The 26,681-nt window shown below is 36.6% G+C and overlaps 1 protein-coding gene across 1 annotated transcript; it reads right to left on the bottom strand.

Moving 5' to 3' along the window:
• Window positions 1-440: 440 nt before the first annotated feature.
• LOC137401584 (leucine-rich repeats and immunoglobulin-like domains protein 3) lies at window positions 441-26,434 on the bottom strand. The gene is made up of 5 exons (XM_068088013.1): window positions 26,198-26,434; window positions 6,338-6,459; window positions 4,707-4,828; window positions 2,943-3,612; window positions 441-1,011 (listed from the first exon to the last, which is right to left on the bottom strand). The coding sequence occupies exons 1-5, from the start codon at window positions 26,315-26,317 to the stop codon at window positions 855-857; spliced, it is 1,191 nt and encodes a 396-aa protein (XP_067944114.1). The 5' UTR covers window positions 26,318-26,434; the 3' UTR covers window positions 441-854.
• Between the last annotated feature and the right edge of the window lie 247 nt (window positions 26,435-26,681).

Raw genomic sequence — 26,681 nt, 5'->3', positions numbered from 1 at the left:
CTGGTGATTGATAAGAGGGTGATTCAAATTGCGTTGGATTTAGCAATCATTCACAAACACATTACATTACGCCATAGCTTCTGACTCCTTTCTGTCCCATTTTCTATACAATAGTTCCTTTACGGTTCATTGCCTATTTAGCGGACTTTCTAACCATTAGAACAATTGTATAAACAATGCAATCAGTATCAGTGCAGGAGATAAATATTTGACATCTCATCACTGCAAGTTCAGAAGATCTAATGCAAACAATTGCAGAGCTAATGATATTATCAACTTCAGCTATCTAGACAAAGCTGTCTAACAAGTTAACGAACAACGCTGTCAAAAAGGTACTACCAAGTACTAGGTGATGACTGGTAGGACGTCCTTGACACTGCGTGTCACTGGATATGACAGGTGAGAAATCATGCCCTTCACACACAAAATAAACTAGAAAATTTTAAATTGACTGTTTCACAGTTCAAATATTTGTTTACAGGCAAAAATGTTTCATCACACAATTTTGCAAATTAGGTTTAACATTGAACATTAAAAGTTTTGATGCAAAATAAGATTATTTTATAGAAAGTAAAAATAGCACCAAGCAGCATGACAACACTGTACTAAACGTGCAACTACTAAACATGATGCCGAGATACAAAACACAAAAGAGAGGATTGGACAACAAGCATCAGAACGTAAGGCCTCATTGATGAGCGGCCGACCAATGAATGACTTTCTAAGTGAGAGAATATTAGACAGAAACAGTAAATAGACTACCAGTCAGTAGTTAGTAACAAAAACGATATATCTGATTATCTAATGGCAGCTTCAACATTTGCTCTAATCAAAATATGACTGTTCTGAAGAGATCAATGGATAAAATAGAGAAGGGCAGTTAAAAATAAGAGCCCAAAGCTGAAGGTATCGTAAGTTGCAGATGAGTTGGGCCGCCGTATTTCATCTATATATCGCTCTAAGGCCTTCACCCTGGGATACCTTGTGTCTAATCGAGCACAGCCCATAAACCTAAATAATAAATTATCTTTATATATACAATATAAACCAAACATCTGTAAATAAATTGTCTTATTTTTAATCACTAACATCAATGTGGAATATTCTTCTCATGCTAAAAGTTGATTGCGGTAAAGACAACTCCAAATATTGTAAAAGATTGTGACAACAATTGTAGCTTTCTATATTAAAAAAATGAAACATGTGGAGGAATAAACAACAATACATTTCCAAATATGTAATGTAACAGAAGGCCTAAAACTTTTCTGTTGGTAGTGCAATTTGTAATATTCTTGTGATGTCAAAGGTTGATCATATTACAGTACAGGCACTACAAATATTGTAAAGATTTTGAAGCAAAATTTTTAAATTTTGGAAGAACAAGCAATAATATATTTTGAATTATTTTCTGCAGTGAAAGGACTTGAAACATCTCAGTGTAAAGTGAGAGATAACAGCAAAGTTTTCTGACTTATGCTAGCCTGATTAGATCATGACAAGACCTTGTACGTTATTTAAAGAGATGTTCGGAATATACCGCAACCTTAATTTACAGTACGAGCGGATTAACATGTAAACCATCTACCAATTGATGGAAAGTGTGAGCAAGTGTTTGACTCTGCGCCTAAGTAACTTTCAAGATCAGATGTTTAGAATTTCACAAAAGATTTAAGTTTGAAAGTAGAAAAAATCGTAAAATTAAAAAAACGAACACAAAACTAATAGAAAATATAGAAGCCAACTTAGTGTAAACCTGTCTAAGTTTTAATCACCGCTTTATGGTGATAAAAGCCTACTCTTCCATTCAGATGTTCCTGAGGTAGAGGAACAATTAATTGAGTATCTTAGTGTTTTAAAAGTTATATATTATGCATTTATAATACAGTAGACGCTTCTACTACGTAAATAATCCATTCCAAGAACTTATACATTATAGAGATTTTACGTTATAAGAACAGTAAAATACATGTAATTTGCTTAATCCGTTCTAAGATCTTTCCAAACTCACACATTTGGCCATACAAAAAGGAAAAACTAGACTTGGCTTTCTAATTCGTGGGCTGTACCGTAACTGCAGTACTATTGGTTTACATCAACAACTTTTTTCCTTTTGCCGATCAACTCCACTGGTTTTGTAGACCATGATTGCGGTAATTTTACGATAAGTTGATGACAAGCGCAAATTTTCGACGTTCATTTACAGCAATTAGCTTGTTTTTTTTAAACAGCAGTCTATTCTGCAAAATAAAACACGACGACAAAAAACAAAATTTTACTATAAGAGGAACGGTTCTAACTGTTCGTCGTCTATCTGTATCCACGGGTCAAGGTTAAGATAAAAGATAACTTTGGACGATACTCCAACTCATGACATTCAGATTGGTCGATCCCGATGCTGTAACACCTGCACCAATCGATCGCCTTCAAGTATTTATGAACAATTGCGCAGCTACCCTATTCTTGGTTTTGTCAACCCATCTGACGATCTATCACGACGAACAAGAATGTCACAGATGTTATATATATACTAGATATAACGCTATACAAACCTAATTTTTTTATAAGTGCGAAAAGATTCAAATCCATTCAATACCATTCAAATCGAATTTGAGAATTCGCTCTGACTTGACAGTTTACGTTACATGGAATTTTTTATGTAGTATGAAGCAAAAACTGCACATAAATTGTTTACGTTATCTGGAATTTACGTTATAGGAGGTATACGTTATAGGAACGTCTAATGTATGGCTAGTTGCTTTAATCATTATGATAGGTTTTGAGCTGTGTAACGAATGAAACAAAATACATTGTTTCCTTGTAAAAAAAACTTGCTGCAGTATTTTAATATTTCAAGCGGGTCTCAGAATGAATCAACTCTACGTTGAAGTTTTATCGAACTCGCTATACTAACGCCAAGAATTACATGTAGTTTTTCTACAAACCTTTCTTCATCCAAGCAGCCTAGCTCATTACGCTCCAGCTCAAAGGGATTTCGATTCCTGAACTGGTATGGACTCGCGCACTTCATGCCCTTTATGATGTCTAGACTGATGTTTGCAGTCAACTCAATCATCCATTGGATGTTACAGTCACACCTGAACGGACTTAACGTCCAATCAACTGATTTCACACAGTCAAGGCCCTCAAGCGCCTCACAAGTCAGCGTGCTGATGCTCGTGCTCTTCATTTTAATGCTGCCAACTTTACCGAGTCCGACAAACGCGTAGGGCAAAATATCTCGAAGTTTTGAGCTGTGGAAGTTTATGGTCGTGATATTTTCCACGCCGAAAAATGAATATTCCTCAAGCTTACGTATCTCGCTGTGTGTGAATGATATCAGACCGATGTGCTTGAGGCCCTTGAGCGAGTAAGATTTTAGCCTCTCCGTTTTGATCTGATTGAAGACAAGCTGGTTAATTAAAGTGACGTTCTCAAAGGCATTTATTTGTATGTCATAGAGAGTGTTGCCAGTCAAGTCAAAGACTCCGACATTAAAGAGTCCATAGAATGCTTGACTCTCTATCGTAAATATCTCGCTTCTCTCAAGACTGAGTTCATCTAAATTTTTGAGGCCCAAAAATGCATGCTTCTTTATAGTTCTGATGGAGTTTTCTAAAAATGTAAAAAACAAACGATACTTGAGACAAACAGCAGCGGATATAGTTTAGAATAATAGAACATTTATGATGATGACTTTTCAATCAGTAAGAAGGTTTGTCGAGGGAGGTGTGACAGGAGCTATGTCAATGCATTTTGGGGGAAAGGTTACGAAGCAGGAGCAGACAATTTGATCTTAATAGTTGTATTAACGAATAATTGTTTAGCATACTTGCGCACAAGCGGAAGTGCAGGTAAATGACAAATGTGGTGTAATATAGTAATAGATATGCTAAAGGCTATCTACTCTTGAAAAAGGGATCTTCATGTATAGGGTAACACATTATTATGACCTTTATTGTACTGATGGTTTTTTATAGAGCTTTTTAAAAATGGCCCACTATTTTTCATAAAATAAATTTTGCTATCAATATCATGGGCAGGTTGTTACCGAATCAATTTTTTCAGGCATGCATAGCTAAGGAACTTGAGTTTACTATGCAACTAATAACATATCACAATAGTAGTAACATATCACAATAGTAGTAAAACATTTTAGTTTATTTAATATAATATTTTTAGCTTGTTTGTCAAACTTTTTTAAATATTACAAACAAATCTCCCATTTTAGCAGCTGGAAATATGCAAACCCAGTTTCAACTTGTACTACATTTTCTTATATTCTTATATCAAGCGTTGCCTCGACAGCAATAGAAAGGCGTAATTGACATCAAAGGATAAATTAAGGGAGGGAAATCTTAAATTTGTTTGAAAATAAGTTGCAACAACAAAAAGTTGCTACATTATAAAGTTTGTAAAATTTTGATGCTAAGCCTTAAAATAAGTCATTCATCCTTATAGACCAGGCACCCTCTCAGCTGTCTGACACATAAAAGTCTTGCACCAGAACTGGTTAGCTTTATGTTTAACAGCAGAAAACAAATGGATACAATAAAGTATGATTACAATGCCTAATGCTTAATATTTTAATAAAAAAGGATACAAAAATGTACGATTAAAGCAAATAACGCTGAGAAAAAGTGATTAAGCTTATTCCTGTATAATCAGACAGTAAATCCAGCGCAATCACAGGTGCTGGAGTGGCCTACCTCGTAACCTGATTGTCTTGATATGATGGAGGCCCAAGAAGGCGAGCTGCTCTATGGAGGTTATTCCGCAGTCACAACATGAGTAGACCCGCAGGTCAGGAGCGAACTGTCCCAGACGATAGCTAAAAGACACCATCACTCCATTAGATTATCAGAGATTTCAAAACAAATTCAAGTTCTAACAAAAGAATTTTAACATTTTTGCTTCAAACGCCGACCAAAAGTCGAGAACTAACACCGCTGATATAAACAGCAAAACTCGACAATGCAATTAGGTTGCCAACTGATTCTTTCACTTCCCTCCCCTCTGCCGTCATCGTCAGCGGTCAACCGCTGTAAGCAGATTAGGTTTATTGTTGTTTATGAAATACTGACTGTATTTTGTTTTTTACTTGGTGTATTATTTGATTTTCATCTGTTATTACAATTATAACACCCTATTTATGATATATTATTATTATAACACCAGCTATTTCTACACTTGGTTATTTTTTACAAAAATCTGATGAAACAAGTCTGGGATACATGTTGTTAAGGATATGATGCATATAGCGCGTTTGCCAGCCTAGCCATCTACTTGTATATTAAGAAAGTATTTGTGAGAAATTTAGTTTGCTTCATATGGTATTGCTCTCTTAAAATACGATTTATTGCACATAATAATGCATACATGCTTTAAACAGTCAATTCTTAATTTTGGAATGGATTAAAATTATTTACACTATTGGTAATAAAAAGCATTGTTTTAAAATTCGAACATGTTGCTGCTTTTTAAACAGCCTTCCAAAACGAATTTTGGTCGAAATCCAATGGAAGTCGCATTTAATTGTTGAGAAGTTATTTCCTCTTCAAAAGAGCAAACAACATACAATTTTCAATATATGCCACTGTCTTTTGACCTCAGTACCATTTCAAGCAAATATTTACACAAACTTGTAATTTGCAACTTCACATTAGCAGATAAGCCTGTAGATTTGCACATGGAGTCATAACTTCTGCTTGTCACTGACATAAACCATTTCATCTTTTAATAATCCAAAATACGCCAAACGATACCCTGGAAGGAATAAAAACTAAAAACAGCAACAGCTGTTATTATTTTTGACAACCAGGCTATCCAATTTTAATGTTGACATTTAGAGCCAATTTCTAATCATACAGATATGACATCATATCCAATTACTTGCATCAACTGAATCTTTCTGCAACTGCAAAGCTGGGTGTAAGTACACTAGTTGATAATCTGCTACTAGCTGTCGAACGATTTTTGTGACTGACAATTTGTTTTGTGAAGAATGCATCGACTTATCGACACCGCTGGTTGATATTGTGTACAACTACGTTTGTCATTCTTATTGCGAGAAAATTAAATTTTTGTTGATCTGCTCTGATTGGTTGTTACAACTAAACAATTGATTGCAAATAGAATAAGCTTAAAACGCAGTTCGGTTGATTTCTCAGAACATCTCTAGCTGAAAAAAATTGACGTTTTTAAAATTTATAGCTCGATCAAAGTATAGCACATGCTGCTGAAGTCAGAGAAAGTTAATGTGATTGGTTTTTTTCCGAATCACTACTGATAGCTCACACCAACTACGATTATTTGTAGCCGTTCTCTCTTACTTGCATACCTTTGAATAGTAGTGTTTGCTCTGGTTCCATCTAGTAGCAACTCTTGTGTGTTGGAGGAAGTCGAAACAGGCCATGTTGCTAACCAGGAACATTTTATTCTGAGACCAGTTCCTCTGACTGTCTACAAAATATACAAACATCATGAAAATCGAGATGCAACAAGCTTAGTGAGGACAGTCGGTCACCTATGCTAGAAGTTAGACCAATGCAATGTAATGAAAAGTGTTATTATTAGTGCTGTTATTGAAAGTATAACTGCTTCGAGATAAACAAATTTTAATACAGAAACTTCACGTTTTTACGTGTCTTGGCTACAAAGAGATGAAGCTGCATTCATTATTAAAATTTCCAAACAACTATAAAATATGCAACTCAACAATTTGATATTTTAGGAGTTGTCTTTTATCTCCATCATGTGGAAAGATAAATCTTATAGGTGCCTGACTATACACGCCTCGTATGCAACAAATGTGCTCTGAGAACTCCGCTTATCAGGGTCAATCATCAATACATAAAAGCAATGCTCTTGATGGCCTTACAAAGGAGTGATACTTTCACAAGTAAACCAAAAGGTAAGCTAGATGAGTGCAAACAGATGTGGCCATTGCTCTGCGTTTATAACTTGACAAGAAAGAGATCAAGTCAAGTGAGGTTAACCTTCTAGATCATGCCTACCATGCCCTCAGTTTGTTATAAGACTTCAAATGAAATCTCAACTAGAGTTTGCTGAGTTGACTGTTAGTAATAAACAAGTGTTGTTATGAGGCTACCATAAAACCATGATGATACACTGACAAATTGACCTCAATTACAAGAGTGAATATTGGCTGTTGCGGCATCCAAACCTGAGCAATGAAATCAATATCAAAGGCTAAGTTGTCAGCATGGATGAATCACCTGCAGGAATAATGATCACAATACTGCCTGTTGGCATCGTAATACCTACCAGGACAACACACTAGACCATATTAACATGCTCGTCTGCATGCGTGCACTCGATAGAAATGCTAATCAGGGCCGCACAGCTGCTAAAGTGTTTTTTTTCCTTCTGGAACAGGAATCTTTTGTATTTCATGTAGAAACAATGAGCCAGTCTAATTACTTTTATGCAGCTATTGATTTAGCAAATAGCTTTGTGAGAAAGCGTGTCTTACACTGACGGGACACTTCAAATAACTCCGATTCATGTTAATCTAATGGCTGACGTGTGACTCTATTATAACAGTGTATGATATACACGCGAGATCTACATACAACCGACTGTCTTCTAAAGTCAGGTCTTATGGTTATAAAAGTCGCTGTTGAGTCAATGATTGGCAGCCTTCAAGTTAGGAGAATGAGTTTAAACAATGTGATATCATTAATTATTTATTAACCGTGAAATGAAGCGCAGAGAAAATGCATAAAGGGAGTGCAGCTAGGCTGAGTGATAGAATGAGACATGAATAAGTTACCTACGGGAAGATCTGTTACGAATGGAGTTGATAATCGCTGTTTCTATGATGTGGTTAATCCACAAGTCTGTATCATCAACAAGATGGAAATAGCAAAAATTTACAAATCAATCGAGTTTTGTTGCTCGCAAACTTTTACTGAATGTTTCATGGTTGCGAAATATGGAAACTGCACTTGCGAATGATGCGCAAGAAAATGCCGAGCAAGCTATTCTATTTTAAACATTTTCCATACTTTAGTCGTTCTTATTTCGATTCGAGCAGTTCCAAATACATTGCTATGACCTCTGGCGTAGAAAGCCTTATCTTTTTCTAACAAAGATTGGGTGTTAATCCACAACCTGCAAAGGTCCAATGAAACACTTATTGCATTTTAATTCAGCGTGCGCACAACTCCAAATGCTCATCATGGAAATATAGTTAATGCTATCGATGTAGTAAATGTCTCACTACAGAAGGCAGGTCATGACTTGTTATATTTTCACTATAAATTCTGGTGTTTATGGCTTAACAAAGGATAGGCAGAGGATAATTCTAAAAAAAATGCTAGAAATGCTCAATATTTACACTGAGATATCCTGACACAGTTATATGTCCTAAATAGATATAACATACTTTCAGAGTCAAATAGCACAGCAATATTAATGTTAAAAAGGATGATTGCATCATCACAATAGATTTATTAAAATGACACAAAATGTATTCTATATTTAATAACTGCTAGAATGTGTTTAAATATTAGATCTAAATATGTTAAGAACAGTTTTTTGTAAATGTTAATAACACATTTTGTTAATAACAGATTTCATTGGTAATGTTATGACTAAGATTAGCATCCGGAACAAAACGTGTCAAAATTTAAATGTTTTCAGAAAACTTACTCTGTTTATAATGTCAATAATGGTTACCAAGGATACAAAGAAATAGACTTGGCAAAATTTCAAAGAAATCACTCTATAGAAACATGTAATGATTGTAATGACTGTTTCACGCCTTAATGCTAGCCTATGATCCTAAGCACAACTGAATGGCTGACACATGAGTCCAAGTTTCTGCTTTTATCGGCTAGTGGAATGATTATTCAGGAATGAAAATTTTACTATAATGATGAGCTTACACTGAATTTGAGTAAATTTTATCAGAAAGCATCAGTATTTTTCTTTCACTTACCAGTGTTTTTGATTTTTTACGTGATCTGACTGTCAGGATGTTTGAAGATTAAAATCGACAAAAATGTTAAAACCAAGCGAAAGTGCGATTATGACGTGTATAGTGCAAAGAGATCGACAGAATAAAAGCTAATTCTAGAACGCAAAAAAGTTACCAAACTAAGGGGACCGGTAGGCTTATACACGGGATAGGCTTATACTCAGGGACATGTGGTAGTTCTATGTGTTCTGTGATTGTCGATGAAATGTTTTTTGTTTTATTTGTAGCCAGTTGGCTCTTCTAGTAAAAACGCTCTTTGTTTTGACAGATTGACATAAAACTTGGCATACAATTTACCTGATTTCATGTAACATGTAAATCATTCTAATTTTTTGTGTTAGCTGATCAAAATGAATATGACACATCTAGCAGTAAAAAAGAATCAATGCTAAAAAGGCTTTAAAAAAAGTAATGAAATAATGCTAATAAATGAGACAGTAATCTGATACCAGGCACTCGGTTTGTTCAAACTATAACGTTTATGTGACCTTTATGTGACCTATGCTGTACCGCTCTACGTAAAATACTGTGATACTATTTACAGATATATGGTTATCATGTTATTTTAATAGTCTAAAACTGTAAAGCAATCGAAGACAGAGACTTCAATAAAGAAAATGATGTGGATGAATAAAGTTTCATTATGCATTTCGGTCAAGAAAAGGTTGCTAATATCTACATAAGAGCCATGTACTGCAGGGCAAAGTTGACTGGTAAATGGTGTGTGTACGCGCAAGTGTTAGACCATGTTAAGGCTATGAGTTTCCACATTTTTAGCTGATTCCAGCCAAACTTCATACATATCCTCTGTGCCTTCCCCAGTTGCTAAAATATTTGATGACAAAGCTCCATCTGGTTCTTGACCAGCCTTTTAAACACCCACCTGTAGGCAATCTGATTAAAAATAGATGTGAAAATGATCCCAGACATGACCCGCATCACTGCTGTCAATAAAATAAATAAGACCAAAAAATTGGCCTTAAAAACCATGACACAGGGCATCCCCAAGTTACGGTGTCCCAGTTCTACATGTGGTTTTTTCGCCTTACGATGTGGAACACAATGTTTTTTTCATCCCCTCCATATGGCATTTCTTTTGCCATACAACATCACCAAAAATGTTTCTGGAAATTCAAAATTGGCGGTCGTCGATCAGCAGAATACATCGGAATAACAAAGATGCCGATATGCTATTTGCCAAAATCCCTCCCACAACACCTAAAACAGCTACGATACTCTCTCTCAGCATTATTCGTTATAAGTTATGGTGAAACGGAAACGGGTAATAAAGATTAAGACAGTGACAGAATTAAAGTTTAGTGAAATACATACTAAAGCTTAGCATTAAGTGTGTGTTTAGTAAGTTAAATTCCTTTAAGTTAAATTTAAAGTTTATGTTATACGTCTGTCTCAAAGGTAAGAGCTCCACATGGTACGTACTGCACACAGTACATTGTAATGTTACATTTTCTTGCTGATAATAACTACTAAATACACTAAGGTTATTGTAGGTAACTACAGTTACTAAAGTTATATATACTATTTTGTTATTAATCCCACGACCACACGCGCGGAGCGGAAATGTGGGAGTTTTTATGATAAATGCATGTGCACACAACTTACGAAAATTATCCATCAACAATGAGACGAACCCTCGTCAAGAAATTTCATCAAAAAATTTAAGCATCGGAATTTAAAGTCGTTAAAGTATAATAACGATACAAAATACATTTAAACCTATTTAAATATGTTACCAAGTCTTTGTAAACCTACGATAATATCTTAAAACTTACCCATCTGATTGGATTATACACAAATAGACAGATTAATTTGAACGAAAATTGCCACAAAAAGCTTGAAAAGCTCGGTTTAACAAAAGTTAAGACCGAAAATTGAAACGCCAATAAAGCCGTGCGACCGATTGTAGAACTATTTAGCAGTGCGCATTTCACGAGAAAACCGTGCTCATTTCATCAGTCTATGGCATTTTTTACTTGCAATAGAATTTATTCGAAGGTTTCTGTAATAAACGTAGACCGTTTGAGGCGTAGACCGATTTACAGGTACGAAATTGTGGTACACAGTATATCAGCCTGTGTTTTTTGTCCAATCACCGAAGGTTTCATTATTTGAAACGTTAGCCGAAATTCTTTACAACTTATGTACAAGCTAGGGCCGAACTACAATGCCCCTTCATGATGAGAACATTTTTTATTTTGCTAGTTTTATACGCGTGAATGCTCTTATTCGCTTTCTGTTAAAGATCGCTTATCAAAACCATTCTACATTCAACGCAACCAACTTTCAAACTGCGTATAGTACACAGTAGCTTGCCATTTTACATCTAATTTTGCATTTCAGAGTTATAATAAACATATTTCTTTATTGCTGTTGAATTACATACATTACAGTAGATTAGGCCTACAGCTTTATAACACTTTTATAACAGCTTTTATTTTGCTGCAGTTTGCAGAAATCTTCGAGACGCATGAACGCTCATAGGTTTTCTATTATTGCTGTATTACTATATTAACAATATTGGTTATTTTAATAATATCAGTGCATTTTACTTATAATAATGGCCAACATTGCATTTCTCCTATTGCAAGGGAGAGATATAAACGTGTAATATTTTCCTTTCATTGTTGTTGTTTGTCATGACCAAACACTTTTTAAATAAATTTTCTAAAAACCTATATAAATACCACAATTTCTCGATATTGCTACCTATTACGTTTTGAAATGTAAACAAAATTGTGTATTGTTTTTCTATTATTACTATATTAATAAAATTGATTATTCTAAGAATATCAGTGCATTTTACTTCTAATATTGGCCAATATTGCATTTCTCCTATTGCAGGGGGAAAATATAAACATCTTTTCCATTCATTATTGCTTATTGTTGTATATAATAACACCCACACCCAGTACATTACAGCTACCATTGCAGTTATCCTATTGCACTGCAGAGCCATTTGATTGCTAATATTGCATTTCTCAACCATCAGCACCCTTTATTTTTTTGCCAATATCTCTGGCCATCTCTTTGGTCGTGGGCTGTATGACAGTGGAATTTTTAGTTTCTAATATGTACAGTACGTACCTATACAAAACCTTGATGTTTTCTTTTACCAAGGGGCGTTTGCATTAAATAATTACTATGGGTTTCTATACCCCTCTCTTCGACATTTTCGCCTTACGATGCCAACACTGTAACGAATTAATGTCGTAAGGTGAGGGTCCACTCTAATAAATAAAACCAAAAGGGCTGCTTTCACACTGCTACTTTTTGATCTAGTCATCAATCTTAATAGATGTCAATATTTGGAAATCTCTCAAAATACTTTCAATAGAATCATGTTCAAAACTAATATTTCATTTTGATTCTGCGTTATTTCAAACCACCTACGCTTTTATCTAGCAAAGCATCTGCAGTAGCAAAGCATCCTACAGCATAAAAACATTCTACAATAGATTTACAAAAATTGTTTTTATAACTTTTCAGATTAACCTATCAACTGTGAGTTCCGAACCTGTGAACAGCATTCGAAGGAGAAAAATCTTGACTTTTTTTCAAACCCCGATTGGTTTCAGAACTGAGGTGTTCAACAACTGAAGCTTCACTGTAAACATTCGGTACTTGATTCAAGTCCAAGAAGTTGTGCCCACCAACAAAATTGTCAATTGTTAGGTGGGTGTTCAGAAGCAACTCACTCAGAAGGTACTTCCTGTGACATCATCAACAGGAAATGTGATTATATGACACGCTTAATAATCTACAAACTATTATTAGCTTATAAATAACATGTCATGCTCTCAGCTACACTCTTAGTTCTCCCAAGTGAATTCCTTTCACAAACAGACTTGCCAAAGGGAGAGGTCAGTGAACAAAGTTACATACATTGGGCAGTGAGATGATAACTGCATGGCGCTGTTCCAGCTAAAGGCCTTGCTGGTGGCAGATGTTGGATGTGCCTATTAGACTCGTATACTATGACCACTCATCACATTATTGGCTTGTTAAATCAAACAAAAACATGTGAATAGAATGGCAGCAAAAAGCAAACTCTGCCTTTACAAGTTGGAAATTCATTATTGATGCCGTAAACAAAATTGATTTTAAAAACACTTTTTTACACATTTTAGCAGATTTATAAGAAACGGATCAGATTAACTAACAGATCAAATTATAAAAACTGTCGTGAAAGTCAAAGAGGGTTAATAAACAGAATTTTTTGGATAAAGATAGATATTTCAAAATGGGTTTGAACCAAAAACTGATCTACCTGTAAAAACAGCAATACAACCTTTCTAAAATTCAGTTTAGAGAAATTTATACCAGTTATAATAACATTACTTTTACTGGCTTTTGTAATTCTCCTTGCTTCCAGCCATACATCAGTAAATATTCATACTAAATGAGATTTATTCTAATAAAGTTTGAGATTAAAACTAGAAACTCGCATTTTCTCACAATGAATTCTCCACATATTTCACAGCAGCCTACATAAGGATACAAGCATTGATAGGTACCTGCTGTCCATCCTCTTTTCGCTTTACTGCTTTACCACATTAGCCAACTATAAACTGTTTTACGTAGTTTACTGAGTAATGTGGATTTTAATTAAATTTGATGCATGCCCCATTTATCTAATAGCCCATGCTTAAAATCTAGCCTTAACTTATCAATCATAATGATTAATGTTTTCAGTTGAAGTTCGACCTTTGAACTTATAAATTCTTGACTATGTCAACCAGATGATTCAGTATTCAACTTCTTGTCAAAACCAGATTAAATTCCTTCCACGCATAGAGCCAACGCTGACTCACGGACTCGCGTCCTTCAGTATTTGTGTAACAAAAGGTGTATCGTGTTACCACGACGGATTGATCTGCCAGTTTGCGTCATCCGCTAGATGAAACAAGCAAAAATCCGCAAATCAAGCGAGTTTTGTTAGTTGCAAAGTTTCACCGAATGTTTTGTTGGCTAAAAATACGCAAGAAATTACCGCCTAAGCTATTCTGTTTAAAACATTATCCACACTTTAGTCATTCTAATGTTGTAGTAATAGCTCCGAAGCCGTCGCTTTGACCTCTGGTGTAGAAATACTTAACTTTGTTAACAAAGCGCGCGCATTAGTTCGCAACCTGTGAATGTCTACTGAAACTGTCTGTCTTATCGCATGGCAATTCAATGTGCACACAACTGCAAACCCACAACATCCGCAAAATGAAAATGCAGTGTGTGTGTGAGGGCCCTTGTTGTTCCCAAGAATTAACCTTTTTTATCATCCCTCTTCAACTACTGATGTCATAGACACTAGATTTCCATGATCTAATATTTCACCTGCTTTATAACTCTTGTCATCGGAATAGTCACATGACTCTTTAAGGTTGAGAACTCATTCTAGTGTCGACCCAATCGAGTGACAATATGCACAAAGAAAAAACCTAGAGGCCTAAAACAAATGTATAATTGTTTCAGGTAAAACATAGATGGATGGACAGTGAATGGGAAATAACGATTATATGCTTGTGAGTTGATATGTAACACATTCAGGGTGCTGTCAGTTGGTGAGCGCAAACGATGGGATGCAAACAGAGGCTCTGGTTGAGCGAAACTTAATCATATAAAATCTATAATCAACACCAATTGGTGAGATTGGAGAAAAGCTTCTTGGAATTGAATTACTCTCTAATTACAGCTGGAGAGGATAGTATCAGGCACTATGGAGCACTTTGTGCAAAACCTAGTGAGCGTGATGATACTATGCAGAAAGATTAGCAACGAGGAAATGTTGTTATGGTATTACGTCTGGTAAGAGGTAGTGAAAGATACTTCGTCACCTATTCAACCTTCTTGGTAGGCACTCCAAAATCACAAGTATTGTCATTAATAGGAAAATGCCAACAGCTACTTTGTACTGGGGCTAGTGTCAATATTCACATCGCATATGGCATGTATGAGTCTATAGAGACACCCCGCTAACCATGTCAACCCGGAGGGACTGGTGGCCACGCTGTGGCTAAAAACGCCTTCATCGTGTATAGTTGCCCAGCATATGACGCACTGGCAGAACATCGTTGCAATGCAGGGACATCCTTTGATAGAAATACTGGATTGACATTTGGGTGGAGTTGAAAGAAAATTGCACAACCACAATAAACAGACAGTTTTGGACAATTACATTTACAGAAATAAAATCCCAGTAGCCGTTATTGAATATTAAAAGCACATGTTGATTGATAAACACAACTGGAAAGCCTTTGCTGGACACAACGGAATGAATAAGGGGCCAAAACCTGGCTCCTTACATGAGCAATTTTTCATCGATTGACAATTGCTGCCTTTAATCAGCAATAACATGTAGAGTAAAATTATTATGCTGCCTCATGCTAAGGGTTGTATAATGACTCCTGTATAATTATGTATTTTGGAACAAAACGTGATGCAAACTATGGCACACGCAGTAAATATTTATGGCTCAATTGAACACATTCTAATAAACATTGTGTGCGCTTTATAACTGCCATAGATGAGACACCACACCCTATGGCAATAGCTGAAACACCACTTCTGGTAGTAATAGATGACATACTACATTATGTTGCAATAGATGAAATACGCATCTTGTGGCAATAGATAACACATCCCTTTTTGCGCCAAATTGGCAAAAACAGTGTGAGTGATTCACCTAAGAGGTTATATATCATGGTTATCCAACATATCCTGCCAACAATTCAATTAACGGAACCCATAAACAAAGGGACTCATGTCCTTATAATATTGAGACTTGTAACAATATAACCAGAGAAAATCACCAGTCATGGTACTTATCCTGAATAACAACTATATGGAGGGAACAATGCGATTTTTAGAAGCTTCTAAACAACAAATTGGGAATCACAGTAACGAGATATGTTGGATTTTAAATGAGAAGGTAACAGGGAACATTGTCCGTAGAATGTTATATTTTCTGACATGTTGCTCAGCAGTAGGTGCACAGACAGTGGTAAGTACGCATACATTAGCTTAGAATGGCTTCTCTGTCTTTTCATCAGTAGTGACAAAATTTCTGGTATGTTCTCAACTCTTGCAAACAAGTCTAACTTTTACATGAAATTGATATTGTTATTATTAATATTTTTCTTTATATAGGCTACCTGATATATGGGAGTGACAGATGGCTTTACAGTTACACCTGATGTATGGGGATGACAGATGTCTGAGAAATCCCAATAATCAATGTTTTAAGATGTACCATGTTTACTTAGTAGGTTCTGCTAGTAACTGTTGAGTCGCACTTTGACTTATTGTGGTAATTAGTGGCCTATGCTCTGACCACAAAATTTTTATACGCTTGCCATTAGTGACTACATGCAGAAGATGCCAATCAGTAACAAAGAGTTGATCAGTTTTGTAGGAGAGTGCAGTTTGTTATGACCTATCAGAGACAAGGCCCAGGAGTATGAGATGCAGTAGGAGTAGATTGCTCTGAGCTTCTGAGACTAGATGTTAGCACTGGTCAGCCTCAATGCATATTTGCTGTTCATGACAACTGCAAAATATTTGTAACTGCAATTTGCTATATCATAATTTAGGATGGTTTACTGTTAGAACGATTTTCAAGTTTAAAACAACATGAAATGTATTGTTTGCTGTGACAATTTGGAGCCTGCTCATTTAGTTTGGCTTGAGCGGCAAACAATGCATATGCCAGATGGTGTGGCAGCGAAAGTATTCAAACATGGCAGGTGGGAATTGAAACTCAATTTGCCTGTATGTTTTGAGACATACACTATGTTTGCATGATGTGCATGATGCAGAATTGGAGTTGTGCGCATGTTGAGTTACTGTGTGAGAACTGTTTCAATGGACATTCACATTACTGCCAGTGCTTTGTTAAAAAAAGGTAAGGAATTCTACGCCATAGGTCAGTAATTAGTGATGCAGCCTTGTAAGCTTAGCAGCAGTCAGAGCATTAGAGCTGTCCAAATCAAAACAGAAACGACTGAAGGGTTGAAATGTTTAAAATGGAACAGGTTGCACGTCATTTTCTTGTGCGGCATTTGCAAGTGCCGTGTCCATCATTTGCAAGCATGACACATTTAATAAAGATTTGTGAGTAACAAAACTCGTTTGGTTTGATTCTTGCCATTTCTATTTTATGGATAACAAAAAACCGCATCATGGAAACATTGTGTATGGTGCAAACATTTATCCAATCTAACCAAAATTGATCTAACTTCTATCAGATGGTTTGGTAAAACGTGTTGTGATTTTCGTCAACTGGTCCATGACCTTCATAAGATAGACTTTTAGTATAACCAGTGACATCAATCCATATGCTGAAAAAACAACTGTGATAGTCATGTGTCAAGGCCAGCTCAAAAATAGTTGACTGTCTCAAGTGTCCCCGAACTGCCTACCCTATATCCATTGCTTTGCGGCGTTATAGCGACTTTTGAACACAATCGAACCGACTTTCAGTGTCGACCAATTTCTACGAGCACGTCAAAGAAGGCAGCAACTATAGATGACTCCGTCACGTGTGTCCACAAATTGCCGGCCATAGATATTGCTTAGCGATGTTATGACTACTTTTAGGTAGATTTTTCCAAATCAACTTTCTTCTATGAGCAATATTTTCTCAACAGGATTGATCTTTCAAGTCGTATCAATCTAATTGAACCGATTCGATTTTTGTTGGTCTTTGCTGGCGCAATACTCATACCGATCTTCTAGTGTATCGACTTTTTGTAGATAAAATTTGTGCCATGAATTAGAAAACATTAACTGTTGATATTTTTTGGAATAGCCATGGTACTTATCTTGTCTAAACATGCTTAGTGAATATGGCTAGTCACTAATAACTACAGACTCCATATCAAACGCAGACATTCTATAAATTAGCTTATTGAAAATATATCCGGGATGGTTAGTTGCTCTAAATTGTCAGTTATAATGCAGATAACTGCTGGTTTGATCCAGCGGTTGGTACAACTGTAATGATAATAGACCTACATAGCCAAGTTTTGTAAAAGGAAGCCATTAGTAAAACCGTCGATTAAAAACTCCGAGGTTATGAACTCTTTGAATACTGATTAAGCGATCCAAATAAAATAAAACATAACTTATCATCTAGGACTCAAGTAAATTACAATACATTCTGAAACCTATTCACTGAGTATTGAACCTTCGTCACAGCGAATTATGAAATACCTGTCTAGATGGGTGCTGGTTACACTTCATTCGTCATTGCACAACCAGTCAACAGCAACAAGAACTAGGGCACGGATAATATGATAAATTATTTGTCTTTTATTTTCAAGATGTAGCAATGATGATTTCTGATTATAAATGTAAATATCAGAGACAAATGTGACTTCTTGGCAGCCTAGAGAACAGCGAAGTGTGGGAAGCATTATATATATATGTATATATATATATAGTGCGGCATCTGATTACGATGAAACTGATATACACTTTTTTTCCCCTACGATGTAGAACACAATGATTTTTCTTCCTCTCCATACAAAATATTTTTTGCCAGACGATATCAACAAAAATGTCACCCGAAACTCAAAGTTTGCTGTCGGTGTGCTGAATACGTCGGAATAACAAATACGGCAATATGCAATTCGCCGAAACTCCGCACACACCGCTTGAAAGCAATATGATGTTCGACTTCTCTCAGTTCGGCATTATTCGTTATTAGTTATTGCGAAAACGAAACACAAAGGTAATAAAATTTTAGCTGATGAAAATGTTGAAGTTCGGTGAAATAGCTAAAAATACATCTAAAACTTAGCTTTAAGTATGTGTTCGGTACGCTAAAATCATTCAAGTTAAATTCAACGTTCATGGTATACGTCTGCCTTGAAAGTAAGAACTCCTACGGTATGTACTTCACATAGTATATTGTAAGTTACATTTTATTGCAAATCATAAAAACTAAACACAATAAAGTTACTGTAGGTAACTTTAGTTACTAAGGTTAACATATTATTTGTTACTAACTTTAATATTTACAGAACATATATATCAAATTTTGACCCATTTCCACCAGGGGGTGTTTGCAGTAGATATTTACTCTTTGTTTCTATGCTCCTCTATACAAAATTTTCATCTTATGATGCCATCACTGAAATTAAAAAACTATGAAAAAAATGAAACTACTGTAATTTATATTAAATAGATATGGTGACTAAAGCGTTAAAGGAGAAAGAGATCCTAATGAAGAGTGAACCAAACAAGAAACACTGCTGTAGGCGGATAAAATCATAGACTTTCTAAATCCTTTGGCTAGGAGCCACATTTAAAGTTTGAACTAAGAACATGAGTAAAATAATGAAGTAACAATGAAAGTAAACACATCTAAGCATATCCAATTATATTTAAGTAAATATTGAATGTCTGTAATGAGCTGGCTGCTGTAGGGCGGCACCTTGCTGTAGCCTTGCCCTTCGGAAATCTATAAACCTTTCAAAGGTGGGTATTGTATCCAGGAGCGCCTGCCCTGCTGAGGTAGTCTGGAACATTACCCAGGCGTTGGCATATAGTTTGTCCAGGGCATCTGTGCAGTTTCTCCACACATGGCATAGCGAAAAATATGCTATGGCAGTAGATGATGGCATTTTCCAGATTTATTTCAAATGTTCCAATTACAATCAATTCAAAAACTGATAATTTGAACAAAAAAAATTGAAAACTCGAAATATCTGTGCCTGCCTAACACGAGATGGCGGTAAAGGCTTGTGGTTGTGAAAATCTTGCATGACTGCTACCAGCCCCTTTCAAGGACATGAGGAGACAGCCATGGCTCCTATCAGCCAACTAGTGAAACAGATAACTCTTTAAGCAGAGGTCCATGACTGAGTGAGTAACAGTTATTCACATCAGTAACTGAGTATCACTCTGCTACTGGTCAGTCTTGCTCCATACAATTAGATACCATAGCACTGCAGGACATATGTGCTAGGCTAATATATACGCAGCTGGATAAACAGTCTTACAGAGGCTAAGATACCTAACTGGAGTTGAACAGCAGCTAATTCTAACTCAACCAACTCTTTCTCACAAGGTGCCGATAGGTTTAGTAAAAAAATTACTGAAACCATCAATCGTATCAAAACAAAATCCAACTTGAAGATAAACTTACATAAAGCCTAAGTAGATTCCATCAGAAAGTGTCAGTATATTTCTATCATTTGCAATTGTTTTTGAAGTTTGAAGTCATCTGACTGCCAGGATGTTTTGAGATTAAAACGGACAAAACTTGATTGCGTTTAAAATGCTCAGATTCACGCAAAAGTCCGATTATGACATTCATATTGCACTTCGGCAAGGAGACACCGACAGAATAGAGAAGAGAAAGGCTGCAACTTGAATGCAATACCTGATATCAATAACGAGAGAGACAGGAAGTGGTGCAACCAGTGATGTAATTTTGACGGTTTTTTCTGAGCGTTTAAACCGCGATCAAGTTTTGTCGACTTAAATATGGAAACATCATGGCAGTCAGATCACCTCAAACATAAAAAACAAGCGCAAATGATATAAAAACACTGATGAGCTCTGTTAAAATCTACTAAAATTTTGTGTACGTTCATCATTAAGATGGTCAACGAGCCAATTCTGTATCTGGTAGTCCGTTTGACAGATGGGTGGGAATGAGAGCATAACTATAACCGTAACTACGCAGTGTCGGTGTAACAAACCAAATAAATATGGATATTAGCAGCACAAAGATACCAGACAGTCTTCCTGGTAATGAGTGAATGCACTCATATTTGTGGAAGGACCACGATGTCATGAGTAATACATGACCGCAGTGAACACCTTATGACCTCAGTTTTAGTATAACAGCTGGTTTGATAGTGGTGACAAAGTAAACAAAACTTAGTGTTTTTCAGGGTACTAGCATCAGGGATGGTAACACGCTTCCCCCAGAAAACTACCCAAGTAGCTATGATACAAATGTTCAACATTAGAGACATTTTCTCGCAGTCATGATATATCTTTTGGTTCAACCAAAATAGCCTATGTGTTGAAATAAATTTGCATAAAATTGATCTTTTGACGTCATAAATTATACAAAGTGTTACAAATTATACTAATGGCTGTGGATCTTAAATGTGACACATAATTATGTTGCAGCAACACTGCAACGAAATGGCTTTGTCAAGCTTCAAGTGCACTAAGAATAGCACCGGGTTCCCATATCGGCTGCGAGACCCCAGCTGTAACCTCAAGCAGCAAAAAACTTGCTGCACTAAGCTCAGCAGTTTACATTCAAAAAGCTGCGTCCCTGATTGTCATATAGAAATGGTCACTCGCCAAGCCGTTTAAAAATTGCTGACAGTGCATCCTCAAAAACCTGTACCGTGCATTTCGAGAAAGTTGTTGCCTGTGGTCCTTTGCGAAAGTTGAACAGCGCTTATCGCTTGCGTTGACCGCTGGCATCTACCGGCAGTACTCAGCGCGTAAGTTCCCAATTCACCCCAGGCGGCTTGGGGACCTTGCCTGCAGTATGTATGCGTATATAGGAAGCAAGTATAAGGTTCATAGCTGTGAAGGTGTCATAAAGCGCACCCCACATTCATCTGGTCTAAAGATATAGAGACGGTTTATTCCAACACACTTTTATTCTGCATGTAAACACAAGCCTGTTAAACCGAATATCTTGGTGTTCTCACAGGTAGGTGGCTGGTACAAACTGCTGCAGCGTGCTTGAAGATTAACTGACACAAAATTTTAGTAGATTTAATCAGAAAAAAAGCTCGGAAGAAAATTACATGTGAAATGACATCATTAGTTGTTATCGTTGCTATAGTTGATATAGGCTATTGCTTTCAAGTTGCAGCGCTACAAGTCCCTATTTTGTTTGTCTCTTTGCAACTATAGCCATCATAATCACACTTTCACTTGATTTGAGTGCTTTAACAGCGATCAAGTTTTGTAGATTTTAATCTTGAAACATCCTGGCAGTCAGACCCCCTCACACATCGAAATCAATCACACATGATAGAACAATACAGGCACTTACTGATAGAATCTTGTAAAATTTCAGATGTAAGTTCATTTTTAAGGACCCTCAGTTTCCAACCAGAGTCTACTGATCTACTCAACGCTTCGTCATACTCTCAGTATTTGTAGGAAGGAAAGGGTGAACATGAAGCATAGATAAGGAGACAGTGACATCAATGATCCGGCTTGTCTTTTATGATTGTGACACACTTACGAAACTCCCAGCATTAATATCACGTCCTTTGGCAATAGCTCATCACAGTCACAGGGCAGACTGAAGGGAGACAATAGACTTACTAGGTCTACCAGCAAATACTATTATTCAAGTTGCCCAGCATGAAATTAGCGAAATCTGTTGACTCTCTGACTCATCAAAATTGATCTGATGCTGAGGATCTTTATTACCGCTGACCACAAAGGAAGCCTGAGAGTCAGCCATGGCTGGTGAGAACAAGGGGACGCGAGGAAAAATGCAGCCAAGACCATGCTATATGTGACGTTGCTGCTTCGAGAATGAGCATACCATAAGAAAAATCCTTCATTGCTTATTTCAAAGATGTTATCATGCTTGGCATGGCATCAGGCGTCGAGACGCAATTGCTGTTGCTTTAATGTACATTCCTTGGTATAGTGAAACATATGGCCCCAGACTATTTTGCAACACCTGTAGCAAAACCGCTATACCGGGATGGAAAGATATACATACGCTGACTGCAAGTGGCCATTTAACAGAGTCTGTCTGAATAGTAAGAAAGAGGTGATTGTTTTATTAGTGTATGCTAGACTCATCTGGGAGCGCTAAAAGTATACAAATTACTTTGCAGTTTATAACAATTGGATTTCCCAGAAGACTGGTCTATTGTTTCCTTCAGGAATCCAACTTACAGCCCGGTAGCTAATACATACTATTTGCATATTGTTAATAACACAGCGCCTCAATGCTTATGCATAAGTGAACATCTTCATTTAAGTTGTGAAAGAACAACTACTCTTTCTCATAATTATCTCCATATTTCATCTTTTCTCAAGCTACGACACTCATGCATCTTCGTGTGCTGGTGAGAGTTCAACGCCATGTTTTCACGATATCAATGATGCAGATTTAGAACTAGCGCGTGTTGGGTTATCATGCGATGTTTCAATGGATGTTTGCATGTTGCGAATTACCGCTAAATATTAAAAAGGATGAGGAATTTCACACCGGAGCTCATAGAGATGGCTATACACTTTCGAAATGGGAATGACAGAAGTGTGGAAAATGTTCAAAATGGAATAGTTTGCTCGGTATTTTCTTGCGCATAATTCACAAGTGCTATCTCATCTTTTGCAAGCATGAAACGATCAATAAAAACATGGAGTAACTACACTCGGTTGACTTGCAGGTTTTCGTCATTCACGTCTTCCAGATGACGCAAACTTGTGAATTAATGGCGTCATGGAGGCAGTACGAGTCATGTCCATGTTTCAAAGCAAAGCTGAACCCTCTTGCTATCCCGTATAGATTTGAGAGATGGAATATTAGATTTATATCCAAGATGAGATAATTTATTGGTTTTTGCTTCTGGAAGGCCGGTAAGAACAGTAATTAAATAAGATTACAACTAGGCGCCAGCGGACAGAGAATGCTTGTCAGTCTTCAATCATGTAATACGTAACAAAGTATAGCCTTATTCTGGCTTGGGAGTCAGATTACAGGGTGAGTGGACTAGTCACCCGAGACAATGGTATGTCATTATGATTGAATGGCAAAATAATTACGATCGAATGTACTCCCCAATAAATATATTTATACTGTTGCCAGATTTTTTGATATTTGAGTCAGGAAAGACTGTTAAATGATAAGTCCAAAATAGGCGTGTTATATAAGTTATGGACAGACTGACATACATCAAGTAGGCAGCTGTTTGAATCGAAGAAGCTTTGCTCTACTTTTTACAATACAAACCGAACTAATGACCAATAGGATATACTTAAGAAACATTGAATTGAACTTTTTGCTCATTTATCTGGTTGCTAGTACATGAAGCGAGCATGGAGGGTGGTCATATTTTACCACATGTATAAAAAATAACCGTGAGAGTAAGCCAGACACTCGCTATGTTTTATATCTATATCAAGCAAGTTTTGTCACTCGCACATTTATATCGAATAGTTCATGTTGCAAAAGATGGAAACGGCTATGCATTTTCCATTTTAAACATTTTCTCCTACACCTTTGTCGTTCCTATTTTGGAAGCATGCTGTTAAGCGACACAGGACTGCGCCACTATTGACCTTTGGCGTACAATTCCTTATCATGTTTAACAAAGCGCTCGCGTTAATCCGCAACACGTAGATGTCCTTTAAAACACTTCTCAGACCTTAAGTTACTAAGGTCATTAATGGAAACAGCGATAGCTGACAGGAAATACATATAACGCAGAGGTTTCACCTAACAATTCCCAGCTCGACGAGTCACATGACTAATTGGCTGCCAAGATCATCAATACTGAATGTATGACTCACAAGCGAGGCCCTAGACACCACATGACTTTATTAGCCAATCAGATCTTCGTGCTTTTACAAGAGCGCGACGGCTCAATGTTGACAATTAAACAATGGAGCTCGAGTTTCAGCAGCCGAAAGAGAGTTGCCACTTGAATGATATCTTCAGTCATTGTTTACACTGAGACACTTTCAATAGGAAAACAACACCCGAAGATTGGCTGACATAACTGTTCAAACAATGATGGCATGCAGTGCGTTGTTTCAGCAGCGTGCTTATTTAAAATCACACACTTGTGTTTGTTTTTTGTTCCAAGCATCTTATTTGATGGATGTAGCATCAATCTATCAGTGCACCTTGACAACCTCAATGAATGTAAGACCTTTATAGAAAAACCAAAGTAAATCATCCTATTTCTCCAGTGCTCTGAAACAAAAGAAGTCACTCATGTTTTTAATAAATATGGCTACTGTCTTCCAATACCAACGGAAAGTGTCTCCCTGGAAACCGCATGAGCAATAATTGCTGAGTAAGGAATTAATTAAAATTAATTGTTCATTTATTGTTAGCCGAGTGGTTCACTCTGTACTAGATGGTGAGATAAAAGCAGGTGACTAGGAGTCCAGCACCTCCTCTACTCAAAGGGTGTTGTATGTATGTTGTATGTACTCTGACATACAGATAGTCTGTAGAAATATCAAGGCCTCCCTAAAGCCATGTCATGACCACGATGTTCCTTTGAAGTGTCATAGGATAACATCTGCTGGTGTGATGAAGGCTTTAGAAATGTGCAGCTTAAAACAGATTGCACAACTGTTGTATTCCTTGAGGATACTGTACAATACCGAGTGATTGAGGCTTGTAGCAAGCTATCCTGAGTAGACAGGCATACAAGGCCTACTATCCCTACCCCTTTTGTTTTACATGAGACATTTTATTTCGTCTTTAAACGACTCTGTTGTTCCCAAGGGATCGATGGAGTTAACGGATTGATGGTCAAAGCATAATCAGAGGATTTTTAATATGACTGTCACCTACCAGACAGCAAACAAACATACAATTATCAATGTTTAGATAACGGTTAGTTAAGGTTTTGCTTTGTACTGGGATTTGGTGCAGCTGACGACACCCTAATGCGTTGACTGGTTGTATTTACATAAACTCTCTCTCTCTTCTTATGATCTGGTTCTCCAGAGATACGATGAGTTGATATTTAAATTTCTGGTCTTGTAAGCCTTTACTACCTACTTGTACATTTAGTAAAAGGCAGATAGTGACAGACAACATAGTTACATGTTGTCTGTCATAATTTTGCACAATCCTCAAGGTGAGAATGCAGATGGTAGGTCCTAACCAGCGCTTAAATATAATTTGGATTGGGCAATAGCTATGGAGAGAATGTTTAGCAGTAATGAAATAAAAAACATCAAAGTTGCTCTACAGTCTGCATCTGTTAACTATTACAAACAACCCTGATCTACTAAATTGTCATACCATGTTAGTATATTCCTATCATCAAAGTGTCGCCCATCAATAACTGAGATTATATTATAATTAGTGAAGCCCCATGGTGTTGCACTTTCATGGCTTGAACTGTAGATTAACTAGAAGCACATGTAATGCTAAATAATAATTATGCCCATTCATGCTGATAATGACTAACATTTACTGGCACTTACCTCACAGCTGCACGATTCCCTTCCGAACCTAGTTTCTGGTGTTGGCCAATGTTCTGGACAAGTTGTATCTTGTAATGCAAGTATCACAGCCGGAAGCAGTAGAAAAATAAAAGCTATCATCGTTAGTTTACAAGATACGAGCGCATTCCCTTCTCACTTATCTATTGCCTAGTTACAAAATGCTGTCGGCGTTTTAGCCATCTGCAGTTAGAACATAATCACGCGCGATCCTCCTCAAGAGCAATAATCAATTTGTCCTATGCATGCCTGAACGTTAATTGGTTGCTTGTAGTTTACGTTACAGAACTAGGGGCGTGGCTTTAACACAAGCTCGCTCATGCAAGCAAGCAGTGGTTGACAAATCCAATTATGCATTATAACGGTACTTGCAGGCCAAAAGCAAAACGATGAGATGAATAAAAATGTTCGATGATCAAAAACTGGTAGTATAGTTTAGTGCCTCTAGGCTAATGGTGGGAGAAAC

This window comes from Watersipora subatra, chromosome 8, assembly GCF_963576615.1.
Source record: "Watersipora subatra chromosome 8, tzWatSuba1.1, whole genome shotgun sequence".
Lineage (NCBI taxonomy): Eukaryota > Metazoa > Bryozoa > Gymnolaemata > Cheilostomatida > Watersiporidae > Watersipora > Watersipora subatra.
Note: the sequence above shows the minus strand (reverse complement) of the source record. Positions and strands in the feature narration are given on the sequence as shown.